The sequence below is a fragment of the Penicillium robsamsonii genome, assembly GCF_028829455.1.
Source record: "Penicillium robsamsonii strain IBT 29466 chromosome Unknown utg000002l_segment0_segment0, whole genome shotgun sequence".
Lineage (NCBI taxonomy): Eukaryota > Fungi > Ascomycota > Eurotiomycetes > Eurotiales > Aspergillaceae > Penicillium > Penicillium robsamsonii.
In genome coordinates this window covers 2505025-2528521 of record NW_026643220.1, presented here as the reverse complement: position 1 = coordinate 2528521, position 23497 = coordinate 2505025, and the positions used below count along the sequence as shown (strand labels likewise).

General features: G+C 48.0%; 12 protein-coding genes across 12 annotated transcripts; 4 read left to right on the top strand and 8 right to left on the bottom strand.

Moving 5' to 3' along the window:
- Positions 1-201: 201 nt before the first annotated feature.
- Positions 202-903, bottom strand: N7447_004211 (mitochondrial 37S ribosomal protein uS11m; the record flags this gene model as incomplete). The annotated part of the gene is made up of 1 exon (XM_057228486.1): positions 202-903. One exon carries the CDS (start codon positions 901-903, stop codon positions 202-204), a length of 702 nt encoding a protein of 233 aa, XP_057087827.1.
- Positions 904-1231: 328 nt separating this feature from the next.
- Positions 1232-2828, top strand: tim44 (protein translocase subunit TIM44; the record flags this gene model as incomplete). The annotated part of the gene is made up of 2 exons (XM_057228485.1): positions 1232-2094; positions 2153-2828. The coding sequence occupies 2 exons, from the start codon at positions 1232-1234 to the stop codon at positions 2826-2828; spliced, it is 1539 nt and encodes a 512-aa protein (XP_057087826.1).
- A 1673-nt stretch (positions 2829-4501) lies between these two features.
- On the bottom strand, positions 4502-5674 carry N7447_004209 (uncharacterized protein; the record flags this gene model as incomplete). The annotated part of the gene is made up of 3 exons (XM_057228484.1): positions 4502-4562; positions 4628-5622; positions 5672-5674. The coding sequence occupies 3 exons, from the start codon at positions 5672-5674 to the stop codon at positions 4502-4504; spliced, it is 1059 nt and encodes a 352-aa protein (XP_057087825.1).
- Positions 5675-5961: 287 nt separating this feature from the next.
- On the top strand, positions 5962-9448 carry N7447_004208 (RIC1 family protein; the record flags this gene model as incomplete). Its single annotated transcript, XM_057228483.1, has 5 exons — positions 5962-6285; positions 6346-7740; positions 7797-8064; positions 8121-8596; positions 8648-9448. 5 exons carry the CDS (start codon positions 5962-5964, stop codon positions 9446-9448), a joined length of 3264 nt encoding a protein of 1087 aa, XP_057087824.1.
- Positions 9449-9910: 462 nt separating this feature from the next.
- On the bottom strand, positions 9911-10948 carry N7447_004207 (uncharacterized protein; the record flags this gene model as incomplete). Its single annotated transcript, XM_057228482.1, has 1 exon — positions 9911-10948. The coding sequence occupies one exon, from the start codon at positions 10946-10948 to the stop codon at positions 9911-9913; it is 1038 nt and encodes a 345-aa protein (XP_057087823.1).
- Positions 10949-12069: 1121 nt separating this feature from the next.
- N7447_004206 (uncharacterized protein) lies at positions 12070-13681 on the bottom strand (the record flags this gene model as incomplete). Its single annotated transcript, XM_057228481.1, has 3 exons — positions 12070-12941; positions 12995-13224; positions 13272-13681. 3 exons carry the CDS (start codon positions 13679-13681, stop codon positions 12070-12072), a joined length of 1512 nt encoding a protein of 503 aa, XP_057087822.1.
- A 1084-nt stretch (positions 13682-14765) lies between these two features.
- Positions 14766-15476, top strand: N7447_004205 (uncharacterized protein; the record flags this gene model as incomplete). The annotated part of the gene is made up of 1 exon (XM_057228480.1): positions 14766-15476. One exon carries the CDS (start codon positions 14766-14768, stop codon positions 15474-15476), a length of 711 nt encoding a protein of 236 aa, XP_057087821.1.
- A 618-nt stretch (positions 15477-16094) lies between these two features.
- Positions 16095-16703, bottom strand: N7447_004204 (uncharacterized protein; the record flags this gene model as incomplete). The annotated part of the gene is made up of 1 exon (XM_057228479.1): positions 16095-16703. One exon carries the CDS (start codon positions 16701-16703, stop codon positions 16095-16097), a length of 609 nt encoding a protein of 202 aa, XP_057087820.1.
- Positions 16704-16803: 100 nt separating this feature from the next.
- N7447_004203 (uncharacterized protein) lies at positions 16804-17319 on the bottom strand (the record flags this gene model as incomplete). The annotated part of the gene is made up of 1 exon (XM_057228478.1): positions 16804-17319. One exon carries the CDS (start codon positions 17317-17319, stop codon positions 16804-16806), a length of 516 nt encoding a protein of 171 aa, XP_057087819.1.
- A 1247-nt stretch (positions 17320-18566) lies between these two features.
- On the bottom strand, positions 18567-19664 carry N7447_004202 (LLM class flavin-dependent oxidoreductase; the record flags this gene model as incomplete). The annotated part of the gene is made up of 1 exon (XM_057228477.1): positions 18567-19664. The coding sequence occupies one exon, from the start codon at positions 19662-19664 to the stop codon at positions 18567-18569; it is 1098 nt and encodes a 365-aa protein (XP_057087818.1).
- Positions 19665-20988: 1324 nt separating this feature from the next.
- N7447_004201 (uncharacterized protein) lies at positions 20989-21350 on the top strand (the record flags this gene model as incomplete). The annotated part of the gene is made up of 3 exons (XM_057228476.1): positions 20989-21090; positions 21149-21231; positions 21296-21350. The coding sequence occupies 3 exons, from the start codon at positions 20989-20991 to the stop codon at positions 21348-21350; spliced, it is 240 nt and encodes a 79-aa protein (XP_057087817.1).
- A 109-nt stretch (positions 21351-21459) lies between these two features.
- N7447_004200 (alpha-N-arabinofuranosidase) lies at positions 21460-23254 on the bottom strand (the record flags this gene model as incomplete). Its single annotated transcript, XM_057228475.1, has 6 exons — positions 21460-22358; positions 22416-22515; positions 22572-22660; positions 22716-22843; positions 22901-23095; positions 23148-23254. The coding sequence occupies 6 exons, from the start codon at positions 23252-23254 to the stop codon at positions 21460-21462; spliced, it is 1518 nt and encodes a 505-aa protein (XP_057087816.1).
- Positions 23255-23497: the final 243 nt, after the last annotated feature.

The following is a 23497-nucleotide window of genomic DNA, read 5'->3' as shown; positions in this document are numbered from 1 at the left end:
TTACAGGGGTCTTGCAGATGGTTTTTGTGTAGTCCTGTCATGATATTTCTAATATACAGAGAATAGATGGCAACAGGCACGCCATGTAGATAAAAACACAAAAAGGACTGCCGTGGTCTCTCCGCACAATGCAATCCAGTACAGTGCCGCACACAAGCAGCCAACCTAAAACAAAAACACGGTCTCTCCTGTGAAGGGAGATCAACCCAGTCTACGCACGTGTCTGCTGCGAGTACCACCGAACTTCAGTCGAGTGGAGTCGGACACTCGCGCAACAAGTCCCCGGACGTGTCGTCCCTCGTTGCCCAAGAGGACCTTTGTAAACGCCTCACGGCCCTTTCCAAACCCACGGAAGATAACCTCCAACCGCTCGATCTCCAGCAGGAAGCCCTTTTCCTGAATCTGGGTCATGAAATGAGCAGACAATTGGTATGCTGGGTCAAAGCCAGAGCGACCGGCTTTGCGGAAACCAATTTGACCACATCCAATGGACAGAAGAGGGTTGCCGTTTGGTCGTGTCAAGGTGAGGATTGTGTTGTGCTTGTGGCAGTAGACGTGCAGGTGGTGGGGAGGAGCTCGGTCGGCGTAGGGATTCTTGATCATGTCGGCTTCAAGGCTTTCGGCCATCCTGGAGTAGTCAGACCTACCGCGCGAGGGCGGTGCGCCAGATCTCTTGCCCTGCATCATTTGTGTGATTGCAGAAAGTGGCGACGCGGAACCGGAAGGTGTCTCGGGTTCTTGGTTCAGCATCTGCTTCTCAATCTCGCTGCCATCATTGCGCGCAGGACGTGTGCTTTGCTGGGAGAATAGACGTGTGATGTTCAAGGAGGAGGTTCGAGGTTGAGATTGGCGGCACACTGAGGGCAAGGCCTTGGTCAACGTCCTCATCGAAAAGGAGCTCATCGTGGTGGCCGGGATTTGCGAGAAAGGACGGGTAGCGAATAAGTAAAGCAGCAGTGAATTATAAACAACTAATCAATTGAACACAAATCACCAATGCAAAGTGCCGAGATGACCACAAGGCGCGGGTGGTGTAGAGCCGTTGTCGGACCGAAGGGAAACGCTGGAAGTTTTTCGAAGTCTTGGCATCTGCACTTTTTCCCTTCCCCGAGATCTTTGCCTCTCCCCATCACCTTCTTCATATCGCGTCCAGGCTGGGCTGGAATTCATCTTTCCTCCACCCTCATATTTAATTCTATTTTGTTATCTCATCGCATCAACGCTCCAGAGCATGATTCCGGCCAAGATGTCTGCGGCACGAGCCGTTTCCTTGCGGTCCCAGGCACCGTCCGTCAGAGCATCATCTCAGCGGTTGTCTCGCGCCGGATCATATTCGACCGTCTCAGCTCAACCATTCACTCAATCCGCTAAGAGCCAACGAGCCATCCTTCACTCCCCTTCCCACCCCGTTTCTCAACTTGTCTCGCCGTTCGCCGCTCTCCCTTTGACCCGGTCATTCCACTCCGCAACTTCCCTTTGGCAGCAACAGCAAAAGCAACAGGAAGGAAAGCAGAGCGAGGACCAAAAGTCCGAAACCCAGGGCGAGGAGTCCAAGGAGGAGAAAAAAGAGAAGAACGAAGAGAAGGTTCCGCCACCACCCCATGGAGACAAGTCTCCTTGGCAGGTGTTCCGTGAGACCCTGCAGAGCGAATTCAAGGCCTCCAAGGAATGGGAGGAGTCCACTAAAGCTCTGGCGTCCTCCGCTCACCAGTTCACCGAGAATGAGAACGTGAGACGTGCGCGCGCTGCCTACGAGGCTGCATCAAATGCTACGTCCTCCAAAACCTCCACAGCCATCAAGACAACCGGTCAAGTCATTGGAAAGGGAGCTGCTTGGACATGGAATACCAGTGTTGTGAAGGGCGTCCGAAAAGGTGTCAACGCAACCGGAGAGGGCCTCGAGAAGGCCACGAGACCCGTTCGGGAAACCGAAGCATATAAGAGTGTGAAGGACGCCATTGATGATGGCAGCAGCTCACGCTACGGTGGTTGGGTCGAGAAGGAGGAACGTCGCAAGCAGCGACAGCGTCGAGAGGAGCAAGATCTCAAGTCTGGAAAGTCTGTTCGTGTTGAGGATCGAGTCGAAGACCCCAAGTAAGTTTCGATGATCACAAGTTTTTATTTTTGGTGTTTCTGACTGAGCTATCTCTAGTGCCGGTACCAACATCACTCTCCACAAAGATTCCGCCTGGAAAGATTCCTGGAAAGACTTCAAGGATTCCAACCCATTGATGCAGAAGCTCTTCACAATCAAGGAGAACTACCAGGAGTCCGAAAACCCCCTAATCAGCACAGCACGCAGCATCTCCGATCGTGTTGCTGGCTTCTTCGCCGAAAACGAGACCGCCATGGTCATCAAGAAGTTCCGGGAGATTGATCCCAACTTCCAGATGGAGCCTTTCCTGCGCGAAATGCGTGACTACATGTTGCCAGAGGTCCTCGACGCTTATGTCAAGGGAGATGTTGAGACACTCAAGCTCTGGCTTTCAGATGCCCAGTTCCACGTCTACGCTGCTCTCGCAAAGCAATACACCACTGCCGGACTCAAGTCGGATGGCCGCATTTTGGACATCCGTGGTGTGGATATCTCTCACGCCCGTATCTTGGACCCCGGTGACATTCCCGTGTTTGTCGTCACTTGCCGTACACAGGAGATTCACGTCTACCGCAAGATCAAGACCGGTGAGCTTGCCGCTGGTACAGATGACAAGGTGCAGCTGGTCACCTACGCCATCGGATTGACTCGTATTCCTGATGAAGTCAACAACCCCGAAACTCGTGGCTGGAGATTGATCGAGCTGCAGAAGGCTGCCCGTGACTACATCTAAAAGGGCAATCTATCCCTCTACATTCTATACTGCCACACCTTTCTCTATCTTATCGTGGGCACACTCCCTCGTGGACCTCAACTCCTTGCATCTTGACTTCCACTCCACCCCTTTCAACTGTACAATACAACTGTTTGATATCAAGCCAGGTGGATCCTGGCACCTGTTACGGTTATGCCTGTTCCAGTGATTGCGAATTCGGGCCTTCGCTGGGTAATCGATTTTCCTTTCTTCATGTATTAATGTTTCATTTAGTCTGACATTTTGCCTCAAGTCTTACTCTGACGACTTACGGCTCAGTCCGCTCAGATTTGAATGATCCATCCTTCCCATAGACTAGGACGCGTTGGATTTTATCTGATGGCATTTCTCTGGTTCTTGAGGTGTTCTCCTGGCGTCTTTGTGCATTTTGTTTCAACTCTCCCCTCGCCACCGTGTATGACTGCATTGGGTTGTTGGTTTTGGTTTCTGTTGGGGCCGGAATAGGTCACCAACATATGAGGATCCTGAAAATCATGTAAATATATATAAACAGACATTTCTAAACTAAAAACTTTTGCCATAAGCTCTACCTTGACTTGACCCGACTGTAACAAGATATATATCTCTGACTTCCTGGATGTATGCAAGCGGGACTGTTTGCAGAGGAATTGAACGCCGATAGGGAATTCATATAATTGTAAGGCATGTATGTGCTGGCTTTTCTTATTTGTATCCCTTCCAAACCATTACTCCGCTGAATTCTGAGGTCCGGATTGATGGCAATGTCGAGGAACAGAAGATGTCTTTCTTGGCGTGCCTCGACGAGGATCGAAACAATCAATAGATGGGAACTGGAACCGGCTTGTCGTGATTCGCGATGAGGCTCACCAGTGACTCGAGTGTTGCCAGAGAAACTCCTGCAGTAGAAACAGGAACGACAGGCTCATCTGATGGGCTTGTTTGGATGATAACCTTGCATACACGGGGCTCCTGCACTGTTTGGCTCCATGTGATGGCTGCCTCAAGATCTCTCGCTTCGTCTGATCAATATATAAGTGTGATTTCTAGAGGTCATCTGTCTTTCTCTTTTATGGTGGCCATCCCCGGCAACAACCTCGAGGCCTTCGCGACCCGAATCAGGTGCCAGCAGAGCTGCAATCGCAGGACTCCAGGATTATACGCTTGGTATAGCTAATTATATAGTCTTGGGCTCCCAAGAAAGAATGAAGAAAGGTAGAACTGCAGTTATATTGAACAAACTAGGATTTCTTTAGGCCCCGAATGAGGTCTGATCTCAGGCGGGAGGCCTGAACAAGCAGTCATCAAGAAGATGGCGAGGGTTAATCAGATAGAAAAACATCTCATTTACAAATGACCTTTACAATCCTTGATCTAGTGGATGAGAAGGAGAACGACGAGATAAACCAGGTAAAATAGGCGATTCCTGATTTCCCACATGCACTTGGCGGGTTACATCAAATACGGTACAAATAGATGGACTCTGGATATTCTCAATCGACATTTGATCGAGGTAAACATGGCCAGAGCTGTATCTAATAGTGGAGACACGCCCAAGAGGAAAAGAAGCGACTTTTTTTTCTTTCTAAGGAACGCTTTGAAAAGTGAATTTGCTAGATGGTATATCAGATTGCGTCTTTCAATTTCATGGCATCAATCATTGAACCAGAGATTTACTTCTGGTCACCAGCACCAGCACCGGGACCGGCACCGCCACCCATCATGTTCTTAGCCCTGTAATCCAATTGTCAGTAATGAAATTTTTGAAGCCAAGTCCTGGGGATATTTCATAGACTTACATATCCGCGATGTTAGGATCGCTCATCAGGCTGGACATGTCAGGCATGCCACCACCCTGGCCAAAGCTTTCGGCCATCTGGCGGAGACGGGGGTTGCTCATCAGGTTGCCAAGCATATCGGGGTTGCTCATGAGGTTTTGTGCCATGCTGGAGAACATAGGGTTGCTCATCAGGGAGCCCAGATCGGGCATACCACCAGCACCACCGCCGCCTCCACCACCGAGCATGCTAGCGAGGGAAGACAGATCAGGCATGCCACCGCCACCACCACGCGAGGCACCAGGAGCAGTGTCCAACTCCTCAGATGGAGGCTCGGTGGTCCGGCTGCTCTCTTCAAGCTTGCGTGTCGATGTCTCCAAGCCACGCTTCATGGCATCACTGCCACCGTTGCCCTCTGCCTCAATACCCTTCTCGTATGCCTCCTTGGCGGCATGGTAGTCACCCATATCGAAGCGAGCGAGACCCAAGCGGCTCCACGCCTTGGAGTACTTGGGATCGGCGGTGGCAGCAACCTCAGCATCGGTAGCAGCCTTCTCGTGCTGGCCCGAAGCGGAAAACGCGGCGGCGCGGTTGGAGAGATAGATGGGGTTGGCCGGGGCGATCTCGAGGGCCTTGGTGTATTGCGCAATGGCGCCGGCGTAGTCCTTCTTAGCCATGAGAGCATTGCCCTCGGACTTCAACTTATCGGATTCCGGTGTGGGCACACCGACCTTGGGCTTCTCTGCCTGGGCAGTCTGAGCTCCTGCGGTCGACTGCGGGGTTGACTTATTGCGCAGCTTCTCGTAGACGCTGTAGATTCCGACCAACGATTGTCCGCCCACGGCATCCTTCACAGCAGCCTCATCGGTGGGGTCAACCTTGAAGGTATCCGCGATACAAGACTGAGCAATCTCAATTGACTCGGCATCGTCAGCGGTGAGGGTGCCATCTTTCAGGCTGGAGCCAAGGAAATCGATGATGGCCAAGGCCAAGCGCTTGTTGCTTTCTGTTGGAGCCTACCATCCATTAGTTCCATGAATCAAACACGATAGGCGAGAAGCTTACCATTATAACAATCTTTCAATAAATATGAATGAAAGATAGACAGCGTTCCGGAATGACCGAGATGGAAGAAAAAAACAGGTGAGGCAATGCGGGGGAAGAGCTGTTGCACGTGATCGTAGCTTATCGTTTCCCCGGTCTGTTTCCATCCGCGTTGTTTGGACTTTATAACTTTACATTTGAATTTGTGCTTTGGAGATTCTTGTCTGCGTTGCTGACGGAGAATTACTTCCTTGGAGATGACTCCATGTGAGCTTCATTGTCCAACTTAACCCCTGAACTCGACCTGAGCCATGTACTGGCCTCATGGAGTTCCCCGGGTCTACGCGGTCAATGGGCCCGATATTGCCTATGCCCCCTCTGATGAGGATCGCGAAATCTTGAATACAACTCCAACAAATGATTCCAATACCTTTGACGAAAACGCGGAAGCAAAAGGGGATGATGGTCAACATAAGTCCCTAGACACCCAACCCCATGAGTCGCAATCCAACTCGTCCACGGACACTGGCAAATCAGAATGGGGAAGTGAAGCTATTAGGGACATATGTGTCTCTCGATCTGGCCAGATGTTTGTCACAATGTCAGAATCATCAATTGCTCTTTGGCAGACTCGGGTATGTCAACTGTTGTGGTTCATGAGGAAAGTCTGAGCTGGAAACTGACAATTCTGGCAGCCAACAGCAGTCGTTACAGCAATTTCTCGATCTCGATTCTCTCTAAAAACATACGGACCAAATGTTTCACTCCTCATGCGCCCAGATTCGACGATCCTGGTTGTACAGACCCTCAATGGGTACCTACTCACATACTCGGTGGCATCGGATCCAACAACTCAAGTCTACCAGCAGCGATTTGATCAGTCCACACACCACCGTCGTCATCAATTAGCCCAATTTTCGGCAGTTGAAGAGGCCAATGTGGTTGGGGACATCAGCATCCGCTTCCGAATGGCCATCAAGATCGAGTCGGGAATCGTCAAGGCGCTGGCGCTAGATCAAGAGCTTATTGTCGCCACTGTGAAACCACCGGCGATGCAATGCATTCGATGGACGGCCGGGGCGGGAGCAACACAAACAACATCTGAGCTATTAAGTCGTATCCTAGGGATCTCGAAGAAGGTCTCGATCGTGGACATGGTTTACGATCGTGCGATGAATCTCCTTATCTGGATTACCAGTAGTGGCCAGGCATATGCCGTGCAACGAGATACAGGGTTACATGAGGATCCCGAACAAGCCAAGAAACTATTCCATGGACATTGCTTCCATAATCCGAAGAATGACAGCGAAAAGGCTGTGAAGGTGGCCGTAAATGCACGCTTTTCCCTATTGACTGTGAGCTGCGCAAACGGTGATGTCTTAGTGTACACTGCGAAAGATTACATGGGCAACATTCCACTTTCACAAAAGCTCCAGCTACCAGCATCGCCCAGAACCACTGGGGCTTTAACTTTCATGAGCTATTCTCCGGATGGATATTGTCTCTTTGCTGGGTTTGAGAATGGCTGGACAACATGGAGTGTATTTGGGAAGCCTGGAGGAAATAGCTTTTCGGTGGACACTGCGTTGGCGACGGCTAATTCAGAGGATTGGCTAACCGGTGTGTCAGATGGATGTTGGATTGGCGGAGGTTCGGACATCATTCTCACTGGGCATAACGACCGTCGTCTGTGGGTTCTCGAGACAGCTCGCAGTGCTTTGACTGGTTGTTTTTCGTCTGCAAACTTGGCTAGAGGCCTGCTGCAGACTGGGACTGAGTGTATCCTCTACCGCGGGCACGATCTTCCAGATCTCATGACAATCTCAGGAAAGGATTCATTATGGCATCATGCCCAGTATCCTCCGGCATATCTTCATTCTCAGTGGCCAATTCGATCTTGCGTCGTGTCTCAGGATGGACGGTATATTGCAATTGCAGGTCGGCGTGGCCTTGCACATTACAGTGTCAACAGTGGCCGATGGAAGGTATTTGAGGATTCAATTGCCGAAAACTCCTTTGCTGTGCGAGGAGGTATGTGTTGGTACGGCCACATACTGATCGCAGCGGTGGAGAGCGACGGGTCATACGAGGTACGATATTTCTGCTGCCTACATTAGTCCCCTATATGACTGACTTGGATTGAAAGATTCGTCTTTATTCGCGCGAGGCTTCTCTCGGTAACAATTCGATTATGTTCATCGAATATCTCCCATCACCAGTCGTGTACATTGGAACCTCTGGGGAAGATTCCCTCTTGGTTTATACATACGATAACATTTTGTACCATTATATCATTAATTCGACACAGCCTCAAATCACTCTTGTCCCTGTTGGACAGATCGCTTTCAATGGGATTGTCCGGGCACCCACTCGCGTTCGATCAATCAGCTGGGTATTGCCCGAGGAGCAAATGCGTGAGTTATCTTGTTTATTATGTAGTTATCTAAGTAAACCACTGACAAAAAAGCAGGAAACGGTGATCCATCTCAAGACGTAAAGGTCGCGTCGGTGATTCTTCTTGTGGATGGCAACCTAGTATTGTTGCAGCCCACGGTCTCAGATGCGGGCGACCTGAAGTATGACATGCGCGTCATATCCCATGATGTCGAGTATTATATCTTGATGCGTGACCAGATTTCCTTCAATTTTCCCTCGCAGGTTGATGAATCTCTACCCGCCAGTCCCTCGGTCGATATGGCACTGGAGCCACCTCACAGAAGTCTGTCGCTCCGGGACTCTCTTTGGATGTTCCGCGGCCAAAACTTGCTAGCTTGGAATGATGTTCAAGATGTTCTGCAGGAGGAGATGGTGCCGGCGCCACTCAACGTCCCCTTAGACTTTTATCCATTGTCTGTTTTGCTGAACAAAGGTCTTGTCCTCGGCGTTGAATCGGAAATGATGCAACGACGCGATGTAACATTCACTGTTCTGAAATTCGCCATCCGGGTATGTTAGTTTCTCTATCTATAACATTCTATACTGACTCGTGCGCCCCAGACACACCTTTTCTTACCATATTTCCTCCAATATGGCCTGACCAGTATTGGAACACCTGCGGCTCTCGCTCTCTGTCGCCACTTTTCCCATTTATCTTACTTCGCTCATGGATTGGAAATCCTACTTCATCACGTGCTGGACGACGAAGTGGACAATGAGAGTCGAGCAAACAAGAGTGAGGATCCACAAGCACGAGCGGAACCGCTTCTCCCAACTGTCATTGCGTTCCTCCAAGCCTCCCTTCCCCCCAGGGATTACCTTGAGATTGTTGTACAATGCACACGGAAAACAGAGCTTCGATCATGGCGCACATTATTTACCTACCTGCCTCCACCCAAGGATCTATTTGAACAGGCCTTGAAACTCGACTCCCTCAAAACTGCAGTTGGATACCTCCTTGTGCTGCAAGCCTTCGAGGATGAGGAGCAAGGGCATGATGGCCGCATCGAAGAATACGTTGTTCGTTTGATTGCTCTAGCCTCCCAGAAGGGAGACTGGGAGCTGTGTGCTGAACTGGCCCGCTTCCTTATTGCTTTGGATGCTTCAGGTGAGATGCTTCGGCGCGCAATTTCTCGAGTTGGTCTGCGATCCAACTCTCGGTCTCCCGTGAAAGGCTCATTTTCTGGCTCGGCACCCCGGTTTGGTTCTGCAGGTGTCCAAGGTCTAGGCTTGAATCTCCCAATCAGGTCGCCGTCATGGACGTCTCTGTCCCCGACATCGACTCTTTCGCCGCTCCCAAGCCGGCAAAATGGTGATGTGCCGGATGAAAATCCATATTCAGGGGATGAGCAAGATAGATAATTAAGGAGAGTTTTGTTGATAGTAAGAACAATCAGATAATAATTTCACAGTAATCTGGCATGTCAACTTCTTTAACTAATAAGTACCAAATTGACTAACTATAGAGAACTACCCCCAATTCATAGTGCTCACTAGGTATACCCTAAAGTCGAATGTCGCAGTTTCCCGATGCTTCTAGTAATTTTCCTTTCTTTCTGTCTGACTTGATTCAAACGCACACACCCAAGCCAGGCATTACTAGCCTTCCCAAATGAAACCACTTAGATTCCTTCGCATCTGCGTGATCTGCATCGCCTTTGCTCCGAAGGCAAATAGCAATCACCATTCGAGGAACAGGAGTCACCAGGACACTTGTGCTGGTGTTAAGTTGACCGATTCACTGGATGAGATAGCCGGGACTCACGGAATACATCTATATCAAGTTATTATTTTATCAAAGCCCACACACCTCCATGAATGGGATCAAGGTTCCGACGTAGGGATTGGCTCAATATCAAATCGTAGGTGTATCTTGTACTCACGGCCGAGAGTGAGAACTCTAGCAATGCGATGCGTACCTCTATCCCAAGCCCCTAGCACAAGACAGGCCGCTGCATTCCCCAGCTTTGTACCTAGAATCTCTTTATACTCATCTGTACCATACTCCCATACTTGTTTCTTAAGTTCCTTATACACAGGCCAGTCCACATCATGTCTTGGGTAGAGAATCTCTTGCACGTAGGGTAGAGTCTCGTCGTTCTGGACATTAGTAAAATAAAGATAGTTGAGAGTATCGATAGGATGGTCAAATTTATATTGAGCAATGGCGATATCTGACCAATGAGGTCCAGTGAATCTGAAAAGGCATTCACCGATAATAACGCCTTCTGCGATAGTATGTTGATAATCGGATTCCCTTCTGTAGCCATCCTCGTCAAAGCCATGCACTAACAGGCTTACATAGCGGAACTTGTAGGTTCTTGTTGGGAAACCTAATTCCCCCAAGTCCTCGCGGATAGAGAGAGGTGGGTTGTCGAAATGGTTATGCGGACAAAGAAATCTCTCTCTCTTATTCTTGTTGTTGAATAATTCGAACAATGATTTGGTGGCTCGCGGACATCTGCATCCACCTAGAGTTGGGTCGGCAATCCATCCTTGGTACTCGCCTCCCTTTCGGTGATATTCACAGACTTGTTCGTCCGTCACAGGGTCTCTATCATCACTTGCAAGGCTAGCGGGCGTACTGGGTATCTTTCCATCACTTAGTGAACTGTTGCCATCTGGCAGGGGATACGGGACAGGGGATGTCGGGGATCCTGGGGAGTCTGGGGGTTCGGAGGATAGTTGAAATAACACCGATTCTGCAGATTCTATGGAGCTAGAGGTTAGACGTCGTCGAGTTGGGGCAGGAGGAGAGACACTGTCATCGTCCTCGTTGCGTTTACGCTTGTCTGACCCTAGCTTGCGTACCGCTGGGCCTTGTCGCGATGGCATGCGTGGGCTTGATGGTTGATGTGCCATTATATGAATTTTATTTTGTCTGATGTGTAGAAAAGTGAGATAATTTTGGACTCAGATGCGGTTGGTTGTGCTGTCTCGAATGAATATTTGTAATGAAGACAGGAAAACCTTGAGAATTATATAGTCCTGGTGAACCATCCTTCATAATTGAGTAGATGGGAGCTATTAAAAGAAGAAACAATCAACTCGTCGACATAAATAAAATACTCAAGGACCCGGGTGGGCCATAAAGATACCGAGGGGTTAGAGGAGTTAGCACAAAGAGAGTAGAGACCGGCAAAGAGGACAAAAATAAAGTGACAAAGAGCTTCAAGCAATACAAAGAGACAAAGAAAATCGCTTCGTGGGAACAATGGTATTGACTACAGGTTATATCAAGCGTAAATCCAGGGAACTATAGTAATAGGTACGGTCTTTCGTTAACAACCAAGGATTATTCTTTATGTTAAGTTTAGAATAGGCCTCTGGGGAGCCAGATATAGAGGGAACTATGCAATGCAGGCTCAAAATGTCGAAGAATGTTGCGAAGCAAGTTTACTGGCGAACACCTCTCACCCAACCTTGGAAGTGTTTTCTCCCAAAGGACATAGGACAGTGAGATGTGTTCTGTGGCAGCAAATTGGATAGTTGCTTCAGAAGACTATCTGTTGCCTAGAGAACGGACAAAGAATAGGCAGTCTGTACCTAAACGTTGAGCAAGCTTTCCCCAAGCTTCTCATCTACCCTGATACCAAAAGTTTCCTATTCGGGTAATCCTAAAGATTCAACCATGGAGATCTGGCTTGTCGGGAGTAATAAGCAACAGAAAGACATCAAAATAAACTAACATGACTAGCAATATGAAGAGAAACTAAACAATACCACATAGCTTCTGGGCCAACTTGTCGAGACGTGCACTCATATCCGCATATTTGGCTTCAATATCGTAGCACAAATTGCCAGAACTGAGACGGTCGGGTTGTCAATGAACCTATTGAGCTGCCCCGTGGTTGCTATGTACAAAAGCAATGCTACCCCTGGGCTACCCCTTCCACAACACCTGCGATCTCACTTCCATCCTCCCCTAAATCATCATCTTCATTGGCGACATGAGATCTCTCTGCAATACCTCCGTCCTACCTTTAGTAAGATGGGACATGTACCGATTTTAGTCGTGTAAAGACATCCCGGCTACGTGCGCCTCCGCGCCCCGTGCCAGCCGCCTTCGGGTCGCTCAATCCCGCACCGAGCTCACGACCCAGCCAGCAACTTCCCCATGTAAGCCCTGCTTCAAGATGTTCTCCAACTCGGCGCATGCGAGACAGGTCATCGGTCAAGATCACAGCTCCCATTCCGTTGGGATTGGCATTGCACAGGTTGATCACTTCCGCTTCTGTATCAAATGAATGCACAGCGGCCACAGGCCCAAAGATCTCCTTTTGAACCAAGGAACTACCAGGGTGTATGTAACTCAAGACTGTCGGACTGACCCAGAAACCATCATTCGGAGCTTCCTTGGGGATCTCACCAATCTCAAACCTGACATGTTCTTCATTGGCCTGAACAAGGTGGGATCGAATCTTGTCATAATGCTCTCGAGAAACAACCGGACCAAGGTCCCTGGCCACCTGGTAATGCTCAAGGACAAATCGGATTAGCTTGGTGACAAAAGCCTTGTAAATCGATCGGTAGACGTAGATCCGAGAACCGCCCAGACAGAGCTGTCCGCTGTTTTCGAACGCTGCATAAGCTGCTGTAGCAACTGCCTCATCGAGGTCAACATCTCCAAAGACTAGGGTTGGACTACTACCCCGGAGCTCGAGAGACAAGCATTTGTGAATGTCGACCACAGTGTCCTTTCGAATCTGAATTCCTGTTTCGGCCTCCCCAGTAAACGAAATTCCCTGTATGAGGGGCGATCCTACCAGAGTTGAGCCGGTGTCAGGTCCATTTCCGAAAACGATGTTCATCACACCAGGTGGTAGCTCGGCTTGGAAGAGCACTTCGGCAAGTACTATACTTATGGTAAGCGCAGTTGTTCAAACACCAAAGGATCTAGTCACTTACAAAAGGCAGTAATGCTAGTGTGTTCACTTGGCTTGGCCACACCTGTGCACCCAAAGGCAAGGCAGGGGGCAATCTTCGAAGCCAAAAGGTAAAACGGCATGTTTGATGAAGTGATAATAGCGTAAACTCCGACTGGCAATCGTTGTTCGTATGTCAGGGTCGACTGTTTTGGAGCCCTGTTGAGATGCACCGCAGTATTCTCATCGTGTACTATGTATCTCGCAAAGTATCTGATAAATGTTAGATCAACTCATATGTAGAAGGTGAATGAACGAACCGGAAAAGCTCAATAGCACGGTCAACTTCACAGCGAGCCCGATTGAGCTGTTTGCCTTGATCAATGCTTTCCCATACAGAAAATGTCTCCTTCTTCTCTTCCAAAATGTCCGCAATTCGCAGCAGAAGATTGGATCGCTGGGAAGGCAATGTGTTGGACCAGGCTGTGAAAACCCGAGCTGCCACATCGACGGCGTATTCAACAACGTTTTCAGGACTAAGAGGGACTTGCAACAAGACATTGCCTGAGCGAGGGTGAAGCGAATCGATCCATTCCGATGTGTGCGAATCGCCAAGGAACTTATTGTCGATGAAATTCTGGAGACGAAGATGCTCGTCCCTAGAATTGGTGACATAGTCCATGGCTCGGCCGATGGTGTCCAGCTGCCACAGCGTAGAAATGGTGTCCATGATTGATGTCAAATACAGGTCGTTACCTTGTCTAGTAAAGAGTGAGATGAGCTTGAGATTAGAGTAATGTTTGTGCACAAGAACATGAACATACCTGCTATGAATGTCAATCTGACTAGTATCAGAAGCGCGAAGAAAGAAAGATGAGTCTACAAACACTTGTTGTGAGAGTTATGGTGTAGAGAAACGCGAGACAGGCGCGAGGCGCGAGATACTTGAACTATCAACTGTACAAGGCGGCCTGGTCAGGACGCGATCGGGAACCTAGCCTAGCCATCATTCTAGAAACTCTACAACAGCGCTAGTTCTTGGCTATGGTTCAAGCTTGATCACCTTGGTCCAAAGGTTGGCCTTGTTATCGCAAGTATTTACTTGTACAATGGCTTTCTTCTCATTGCCGTTCTCCTAGCCACGCGTTTGCTTTAGTGGGTTTTCGAATGACTTTTTAGTCATCTCGCTTTATCCCCCGGTGCTGTCAGTAGATGTTCATCCTGGAGGGTAGAAGACAACAAATAACACAAAATTAGAAATGCCTATCGTTACTATGTATGGGCTGTACACTGAAATAAACGACGTCGACATATACTAGCACGTGGTGTGGACCCACTTTCCATTTTCGGAAGTATGTATGTACATGTCCAAGTGATTCCCTAGGTCCCTATAAATTCAAGAGCAGCACCAGCACTTGGATGGTTTTTTTTGGGCAAGATAATGAGAAATCTGTGGCCAGCAGTGATTATAATGCTGTCAGTAAATTATTTAAAAGATGAGTTTATGCATGTCAGACAGTCTAGTTGTGTAATGAAGCCGAGAGCTTCAAGTTACCATATATTCGGTCAAAGGGAAAGGTGAAAGGGGCTCACATAAAAGACATTATCTGCTTTGTTCATGACAATACCAAGGGAATCCATGCATGCTATTCTTATCTCTTTGTTTCTTTGACTGTTTGAGTCCTGATAATTTAATCAATCAAGTGTGCTTCACAATGCCATTGTTCAAGTTTGCCTTGTTGCTTATGGTTTTTATATGTGTTATTTACTCAATGCACCCTGTTTCCAATTTTTCATACTATCTCTATCTTACAATGGCTTTTAAGTATCCCCGATTTGAGCCGTATGGGGATAAGCTGATCCGATGGATGGAAAATGCCAATGAACCTGGATGCCCGATCCCCATGAGTACACTCAAATTGGAAACTCTGCAACGACCTCTCTGGACCGATGAGCACGAAAGAGAATGGTTATCACCAGAATATATCGCCTCTATGGTGGGTCTTGGTCTTCCAGTTGGAGATCTAATTCCACATACTCCAGATCCCACACAGTCCCCGTCTTTCCGACACTCGATCATCAAGACTAAAGAAGGAATTACGGCACTGGTTTCGACGATGGGACCAGGCGTCTTTTTCCTCTATTCTATGAGAAGACTCCATGGGTCGAACGATCCGTATGTGTCGGAGCTTATCAAGCTTGCCTATGAAACACACTTTCGGTTGGACAGTCTGAAGTATATATTTATGGACGAAGTACAGGAATGTGAGACTGAGCCATTTATAGAGGAACAGATTTACCCTTCCCAAGAAGGACTTGGCTATCCTTCTGCAAAGACTCAAACCTGGAACCGCTCCTCGCCAGAGTTTAGCGCTATTATGGGTACGCCTGTGGGTAAGGTTATTGCATATTTTATTCTAGGTACGTATGGCCAGGGTGTAAAACGGATTGGACGAATTGCTACTTTCCACACTGCTCTTGATCTTCACAAACTACATATTCGTTTCGATGTTGAGGATGTTTGAGGTCTTTGTTGAATACTTCCTTCTAGGGATTTGACTGGATGATGAAGATCAGACAGGATTTGCTAGCTTCATTTGCTATCGATTGAGATGGACGGGAGAGGCTAATTATATTCAATTCGATGTTAGAAATGTAGCCGTCCTACCGTATTTTCCCATAACTTTTGTATGGGTGCATCCCACAATACAAAAATTATCCATAATATAGAAGTTAGTTATGGTATCTTTTATATGTCATATCCATACAAAATGTACATAAATATAGCATAAGTATAATAGGAATGATCACATCCCTAGAAAGAATTAGGGAAGGTATAGTACTGCATATATAGTGTAAAAGAAATCCCTTTCATTTAATAGTAGGTTTAGGAAGAAATATTGAGTATTCTCAAGGAAGTAAAATTCTTTTATATGTCCCTTCTATACTAATTCTTACAATTTCTATTTTCAGGGATCTTTCTGTATTGAGGGACAGACTCACCCCTACTACTAATTGGGGCGGGCTGGTAAGACAACTATCAGAATTTTAGACTTGACCAGGCCCTCAAACTTTTGATTAAGTTATTGTATCCTAATATTGAATGTCCTTGGCTAGGACCAAGTATCTATCCCTAACTACCACTACCACTTGCTATCTCCAGTTGCCAGAGCACTCGCTATTCCTTCTATGCTGCCTGATAGCTCGTGGGCCCGAGATGTCACCTTTTTTCCCTTCTTCCAAACCCCTTTCTTGTTCTGGGTGTGCCCATGCCCTAGAAGTCTTTCTTCCTGTCCGCATAGCTTTGTAAACTCGTCAAATTTTATGCCATTGTCAAGAGTTGCGGGCATGACGGCTCTCTTCAGATCTTGGGTCAGGCGGTCATAGAGCTCGCGCTTCAGGCACCCGAAACGCGTTCTGTTTGCACCGGACTTGTACAAAAACATGCATAGGAAGGTATGAAAGTCGTCTGTGGGTTTCATGTTTGGTCTGTCGAGCCCATTGCAAGCTTCGGCTGCATCGTTCAGGTCGCCGAATTTCCATTCAAGGTCATCGAACATGTGCTGGGCTGTAGTGTACGGATACATGGCATCCTGTCGCAAACGGAGGTTTAGGTACACATGGGCTATTCCAGTGGTTCGGGATGCAATGTAAACCATCTTGTATTTTTCGGTGGGGTAGTGGTCGGCGTTGAAAAAAAAGCTTGCCTTGCATGTCAATGAGCCAGCTCTCAAAGGGAGGGTGCAGTCCATCGTCAAGTTTTTCGGGATCGGGGAGGGTGGAATTGCTGATCCGGGGCTCAATATCCCCTTCAACACTCTCAGCAGCAAAGCTAAATTCATTGAATTGGCGTCAGTGAGGAGTTTCAATCGAAGCAACCACCCCAGGGCCCGCGCGAGTTTGTTCGTCAAGTCGGAGGCGACCAAGTCCGTTTGCGTAGGAAATTGCTTCTCCAGCTACACAATGGTGCTTCATCTTCAAGTCGTCATTATGACTTTTAATGGACTCGGCGAGGTGTTCGAGTTCAGCAGCATCGGGGGCTGCGGGAACGGGACGAGCTCGGTGAGCTTCAAGTCCACCGTTGGCGTGCTTCACAATCTGTTGCTGGAGTTTCTCGTATTCCGCCTGGGCAGAAACAATTGTGTAGTATACCCGACTGGGATCATGCTTGACCCAGCGTATGAACTTTTCGTAGTCCGCAACACCCTGCTCCAGCTGTTGAATCCAGGACGGATAGGCACAGTGAGGGGGATTGTAGGAGTTTCCATCAACTCCAGGTTTATCAAGATCGAATGGAGAGAGGTCGGGTTTGGATACATGGTCCTCGGCGCTGACACGCGCCTCGCATGTGATAGTTTTCATTACCATCTTCGCAGGGATTTAATCAATTGTAGATCGAGTCTCGCTCGACCAGTCGTGAGCGGCACGTGGGGCTAAAGGCTTCGGTTCGGGCCGAGTCTTGGCGTGCATGGGTGGGTACCAGGTGATAGGTCTGTTTGCAGGAGATGAAAGAAGAGAAAAGTTAATGAAAGAATGCGATGAAAGGATATGTAGGAATATGAAAGAGGGAAATGTGAGAAATGGGATCTGATGATGATGATGATGATGATGATGATGATGATGTGGGTTTACATACCTGATTTTGTTTGCTTTGCTCGGTGGCTGTATAACATTAAGGCTCCCCAGCATTATTGGTTGAGATTGGGGTGATTACAGTTATGTATCATCTGGGCTTCTGAAGTGGCCCAATTTACAAATCATGTTGTGTTGAACATCTCTCGTTTCATACACTCTTGCCTTTTCACTTTTCCAACCTTCCCACTCTTCTTCGTCTGCATTGAAAGGTTACGGATATAGGATGTCACTTCTACATACGGAATCCGTAAACGACAGAGACGGGGACAAGATACGGAATTATGGAGCGTACAATTAAGACCGTCGTCGGTTCTAGAACCACATAAGACCCTGTCTCTTATCTCTCGGAACGTAGTCTCCGAGCATCATGACATACCTTGCAGTACATACATCGAGCGCTAACACACGACTGGAGGAATTGAAGAGGCCTTGCGGATATGAAGTTTAAGAAAGATCATGTTGACATATCTACCAATGCTATATTAGACTACGGCAGACATTTTGGTCTATAGTGCCAACCTACGTACAAGCCGTTATAAACATGAGATTATTTCTCCATTTTAAAGCGATAGTTTGCTAAAGTCAATATATGCCCTACTCTGAATACGTATGATATCTAAATCGCTCGTACATCCCGTACAGAAAGTCTAGCCCTACTATAATTTTTAGAATATAACGATTAACTGCCCTATGGTATTGTTAGTAGGACACCCCTTAAGAGACTACATAACGTTGATTCATGGCAGCTGGTTAACCTTCTGCCAGCGAAAATCCTAGTTGGCGCGATGAACCCAAGAACCTGCCGTACTATACTGTCGCTTTTAATGCCAGCGGATAATACTGACGAGCATAATGTTACTAGTGGTTGATCTTTGGTTACTAGACTTTGATTCATTGAGTAATCTTTCGACATGATAAAAAGGTACATATGCAAGTGACGTGCAATGATATATGCTAAAACCAGTTCTCACATTCATTATTTAATTTGAAGCACCATTCTCCCGTTCCTGCAACGTTTCACGAACTTTGGGAAGTACGAACCGTCCATAATCAATGGCGTCGTTAAGATTATCATATCCTCGGATGGAGATAAGATCGGCCCCAAGATCAATGTAGTCAAGAAGGGATTCGACGACAGTCTGGGGCGATCCAACCAAAGCAGTGGATGCACCACGTGCATTAGTCGCGGTAACAGTAGGATACCAAAGAGCTCGGTCCTGGACCTCGCCACGAGCAGCAATATCAAGAAGCCGCTGAGAGCCTGCATTCTGTGGGGGTGGGGCGTTCGGGGGTGCCTTTCCTTGTCCCTTTGCTCGGTTGGTATTCAGAGCATCGAGAGTCTTGTGTGCCTTGGCCCATGCGAGGTCCTCAGTCTCTGCGATAATAGGACGGAATGTCACCCAGATGCGTGGTCTGTCCGAGTCCGGTCGGCCGGCCTTGGCTGCCTCAGCATAGATGCGATCAATCTGGTCCTTTGTTTCTTTCAAAGGTTCACCCCAAAGTCCAAAGATGTCAGCCAGGGAGCCTCCGATGCGGTATGCTTCGTCCGAGGAGCCGCCGACAGAGACGGGAATTGGGCCGTTGGTAGGCCGAACGCGGTTGCTGAATTGCTTGAACTGGTAGTATTTGCTGTCCCAGTCGAATGGCTCGTCGGACTTCCATGCACGGCGGAGAATCTTAATGTAGTCCTCGAGGCGTCCGTAGCGTTCATCCTTGCTTAGGAAGTCACCTTCCTTGGCTTGTTCTGCATCACTGCCTCCTGCGATGAAGTGGACAACGACGCGACCGGAGCTGAGTTGATCGAGTGTGGCTAGCGCCTTTGCTGCGACTGTGGGGTACAATGTGTTGGGTCGTAGAGCAATGATGACCTTGAGCTTTTTGGTCACAGACAAAATGGTTGCTCCGATGGTGAATGGATCATATGATGATGAGTCGTAGGGGACCAGTGTGTAGTTGTAACCATAATCATCAAGATTGCGAGCGTAGCGAGTAAGGTACTCTGGATCAATCGAGGCGTTGGGAATCGGATCTATCTCCGTAGATGCGTTTGGGAACGTGAGGCTGATGAATTCCGGCATAGTGGCTTTTTTTTATCCTTTGACGTTCTTGATTTCTTGTCAGATACCGTTCTGACTATCATATTGTGGCATATCAGTTTTCTTTAATACTTCAGCATCGCAGTATCTCCGAGACGATTTGGCATCTTGAAGCATGACGCAAGATGGTAAGCGATTGCGTCTTAGCACGCAAGTTGATAACCATCCTTTTCCGCGTCAGATTAGATGTTTTACTTAGATTTTCCTACTAATTCAAGTAAGCGCAATTCCTTCGATCGCATCAGTAAGCAAAAGTATGTTAAACAGAAGGTATTGCGCCAGTATTACGCAAGATGATCCACGGGAGTCGCAATACGATGTTGACTTTGACCCGCCAGGTAAGCCTACAGAAAATTGGCCGAGATCGTAGTTTAGCTACGGGGTTAACTTGTAAAGATCTTAACTCCCTAGATAACGCGTTTACAAGGCGGAATTCCTTCATGGCATGATCATTGCGATAATCTTCGACGCGATATAGTTCTGGTATGGATGAACACCGAGGTAGTACTTTTTATTCTAACAGTATTTACCGGTGGATTGCAGGCTGTATATAGGGCGTTTTGGAAATTACTGTGGGTTACAACAGAATTGGCGGGTTTGTCAAGTTCATTCAGCAGCGAGTGCAGTATATATCTCGAGGCCGTAGGGCCATCCCAGACGCAAGTGGGGTGTGTCCTTTGGGAATTCCTCTTGGTTATCAACGACGAGCTCTACTATAAAGAATTATATCATGGTTTATTATCTGCGAGCCTCAACCGAGTACGAATAATCAATGGTCGAAGGTATAGTTGGGGTTCACCTGCCCTCCAGGACTGGCCGAAGAACTGGTAGCTTGGTTGGACCTTCGAGACCTCACATGCCTATTACTATGATTGAATCTGTACTTTGACGCTTACAATATTAGCCACCGGTATGCCTCTCGAGCACTGGCACATGTTATACACCTCGTCGGAGTGCCTTGTTGAGACCCCGGTACCCCGCGTGGACAGATCATGACTCAGCATTGTGCATTTCCGATCTTTTCATCTGTCATCCTCAACACGAATCCCTATAGACTCTATCGAAAAGGGACGTACCATTTGAATCTTGATGCGCCTTTGGCTTGACATCATTTCTGTGGTGAAGCCAATTAAGAAAAAGTGTGTTACCTGCTGAGCTGAGAGGCGCATGATAAGACGCTAGCCCTAATCAGGATATTACGTCATTGATGGGAGATGGGTTATATCCCCGACATACTTTACGTTCGATCTTGTTCCTTTTACACATATTTCCATTCGAAGGAATTAATTTTTTAAAACAAGTCATTATGCCACTCGTTGTTCCAGGAATCAACTCCTCAATGGGCGACAAGCCCGAGTGGATCAACAAGCTGATGGGCAAGACGATTAGTGACACCAGTAATGAGACAGTGCGTCACCTTTTGAGACATCGTCGAAATAAAACATAATATTCTAACTGCTAGCTAGTCTTTTGCGAAAAAAGATCTTCCTAAATCTCACCGGATATTGAAGCCGGGTGACGCGCAGACAGAAGATTATATTCCGAACAGGTAATGCCTCATTGCAAAGTCCCATGAAGCCAACATGTTACTGACGATGCCCGATTGAATTTAGACTCAATGTCTATGTTAATGGTGATGGGACTGTCCATGACGTGAACTATGGTTAGAGCCAAGATAGAATTACTGGACTTTGCCCGATCATAAGAACGAATTGAACCAATTTGATATCTATTGCATAAAGTCTATTGCTGTCCTCATAATACCATCTTGGTTAACTCACTCAGCCTTCCATCTCAGTAGAGTAAGCGAGTGTCGCGGGAACTTATACATCCCGCTTCCATCCCAGGTCGACTCCTGAATGGCTACTTCATCCTTGCCCTTCATATTGGTCACGAACAAATCGCTCGCTGTGACCGTGAACACAGAAACCTCTCCATGAGGCCCCTCAACCCGACTTTCCAAGTCTTCAGTGTCATGGATATTCACAACAGCAACATTGACAAACCCATCATCTCCCAGAGTGGCACTGACATCCAGCCAGGGCGTATCCTTGACACTTCGAATCCACTTGGGAGATGTCTCACCCTCGTACGTTCCACAGGAGACATGGCTTCCAACGGTCCAGCCGCGCATGTATCGCGAGAAAAGCCAAAGCGGCCACCAGGTGGTCTGCTTGGTGATTCCTTCTGGGGTAGTCATCAAAGGCGAGATAACGTTAACGGTCTGTGCGATACACGCCATGCTAACATCCTTGCTCTTTCGGACAAAGACGTTCAACCAGACGGCCACGGCGAGCGCGTCAGAGAGCGTGTAGCTTTCTTCCGCTCCTTGACTTCCCTCTGCGCGGATTGGATCCCAGACGTTCCACTCGTCGAAGCAGATTGTCGGGCGAAGCTGCTCGGGGGGAACTTGGTTCTCAACTCTGGCGAGATCAATCAAGGAGGAGGTGATTTCAATTGCGCGCTCGGCTGCCAGTGGTGCTGTGACATTTGGCAGGTGGGATGATGAGGATGTGTAAAGATGGATGCTGTGCATGTCAATCAAAGGGACCGAGCTGGTTGACAGTGCAGAATGGGCGGGCACGAGACACTGGTTTAGTGTGTAGTAATCCCATGATGCAGTGCCATCTTGACCGCAGAGGATCAGGATGAGGGTGGGATCCAAGAGTTTGAGAGCTGTGAGAAAAACATTTTAGCGCGACCTTTCTGCTGATAACAAAATGGAAATATTACCTTTGGCCCATTGGATCGCCTTGTGAGCATATGCTTCTTTGGTCATCTGCTCCACCTGCCAGGGGCCCCAACACTCATTTCCGAGGGCCCAGTACTTGACCTGCTCAGGTTGTTAGACTGAATATAGCCCAGCAGGTTGCATTTATCGGAACATACATTGTAGGGCTCCTCACGACCATTCTTCCTTCGCAGGTTGGCATAGTAAGTATTACCGGTTCCATTGCAGTATTCAACCCAGCCCAAGGCTAAATCCAACATCAGAATTCTATCATGTCAAAGTGGAGTGGAGTAAGAACATACCTTCATCCAGGGTACCAGTACCAAAGTTGAAGCAAAGGTACGGCTCCGTGCCTAGAGCCTCACACCATTGCATGAACTCATCAGTGCCAAATTGGTTTGTCTCGGTTCCGAGCCAAGCAAGTTCAGGTCTGGCAGGTCAACATCAGCAAAGCTCTACCAAAAGGTGACATGAGATGTGATCATACCGTGCTGGCCGCTGATCTCTAGGACCAACACCATCAAGCCAGTGATAGGTCGCACAGAAGTTTCCACCGGGATACCGAACGACAGGGATGTTGAGCCCCTTCAACGCCTCCAGAACGTCCTTGCGGAATCCTTTTTCGTCCGAGAGCGGGTTTCCGGGATCATAGATGCCACCATAGATACACCGTCCCATGTGCCTGTGGAACTAGTCAGTCCATGTCATGAAACAGGGAGTCCGCGATGGCTTACTCGGTAAAGCCGGCATAAATGTTCGGGTTGATTTTGGAAATGCGCCTGGACGGGTGCACGGAGATGAGGGGCGTCTCATGATCCTCCAACTTGGTAAAGGTCGTCATCTTTTGTACGTTCGAAAGTTTGTTTTTACTGTTTATGTTGGCGGCGTCTCTGTAAATAAACGATTTACCTGGGATCCGATTCACAGGGGAAATGTGTTCTCGTTAAATCCTGAAGGGCGCGATTTGATTATGACAATTAAACAAGCGAGAATGTCTCTGATCCCAGAAGATTGTAAATAACCGATCTTTTCGGCCTTGAAGCGGCAAAACTCCTGCGGGGAGAGTCGCGAGAACCGGGTGACT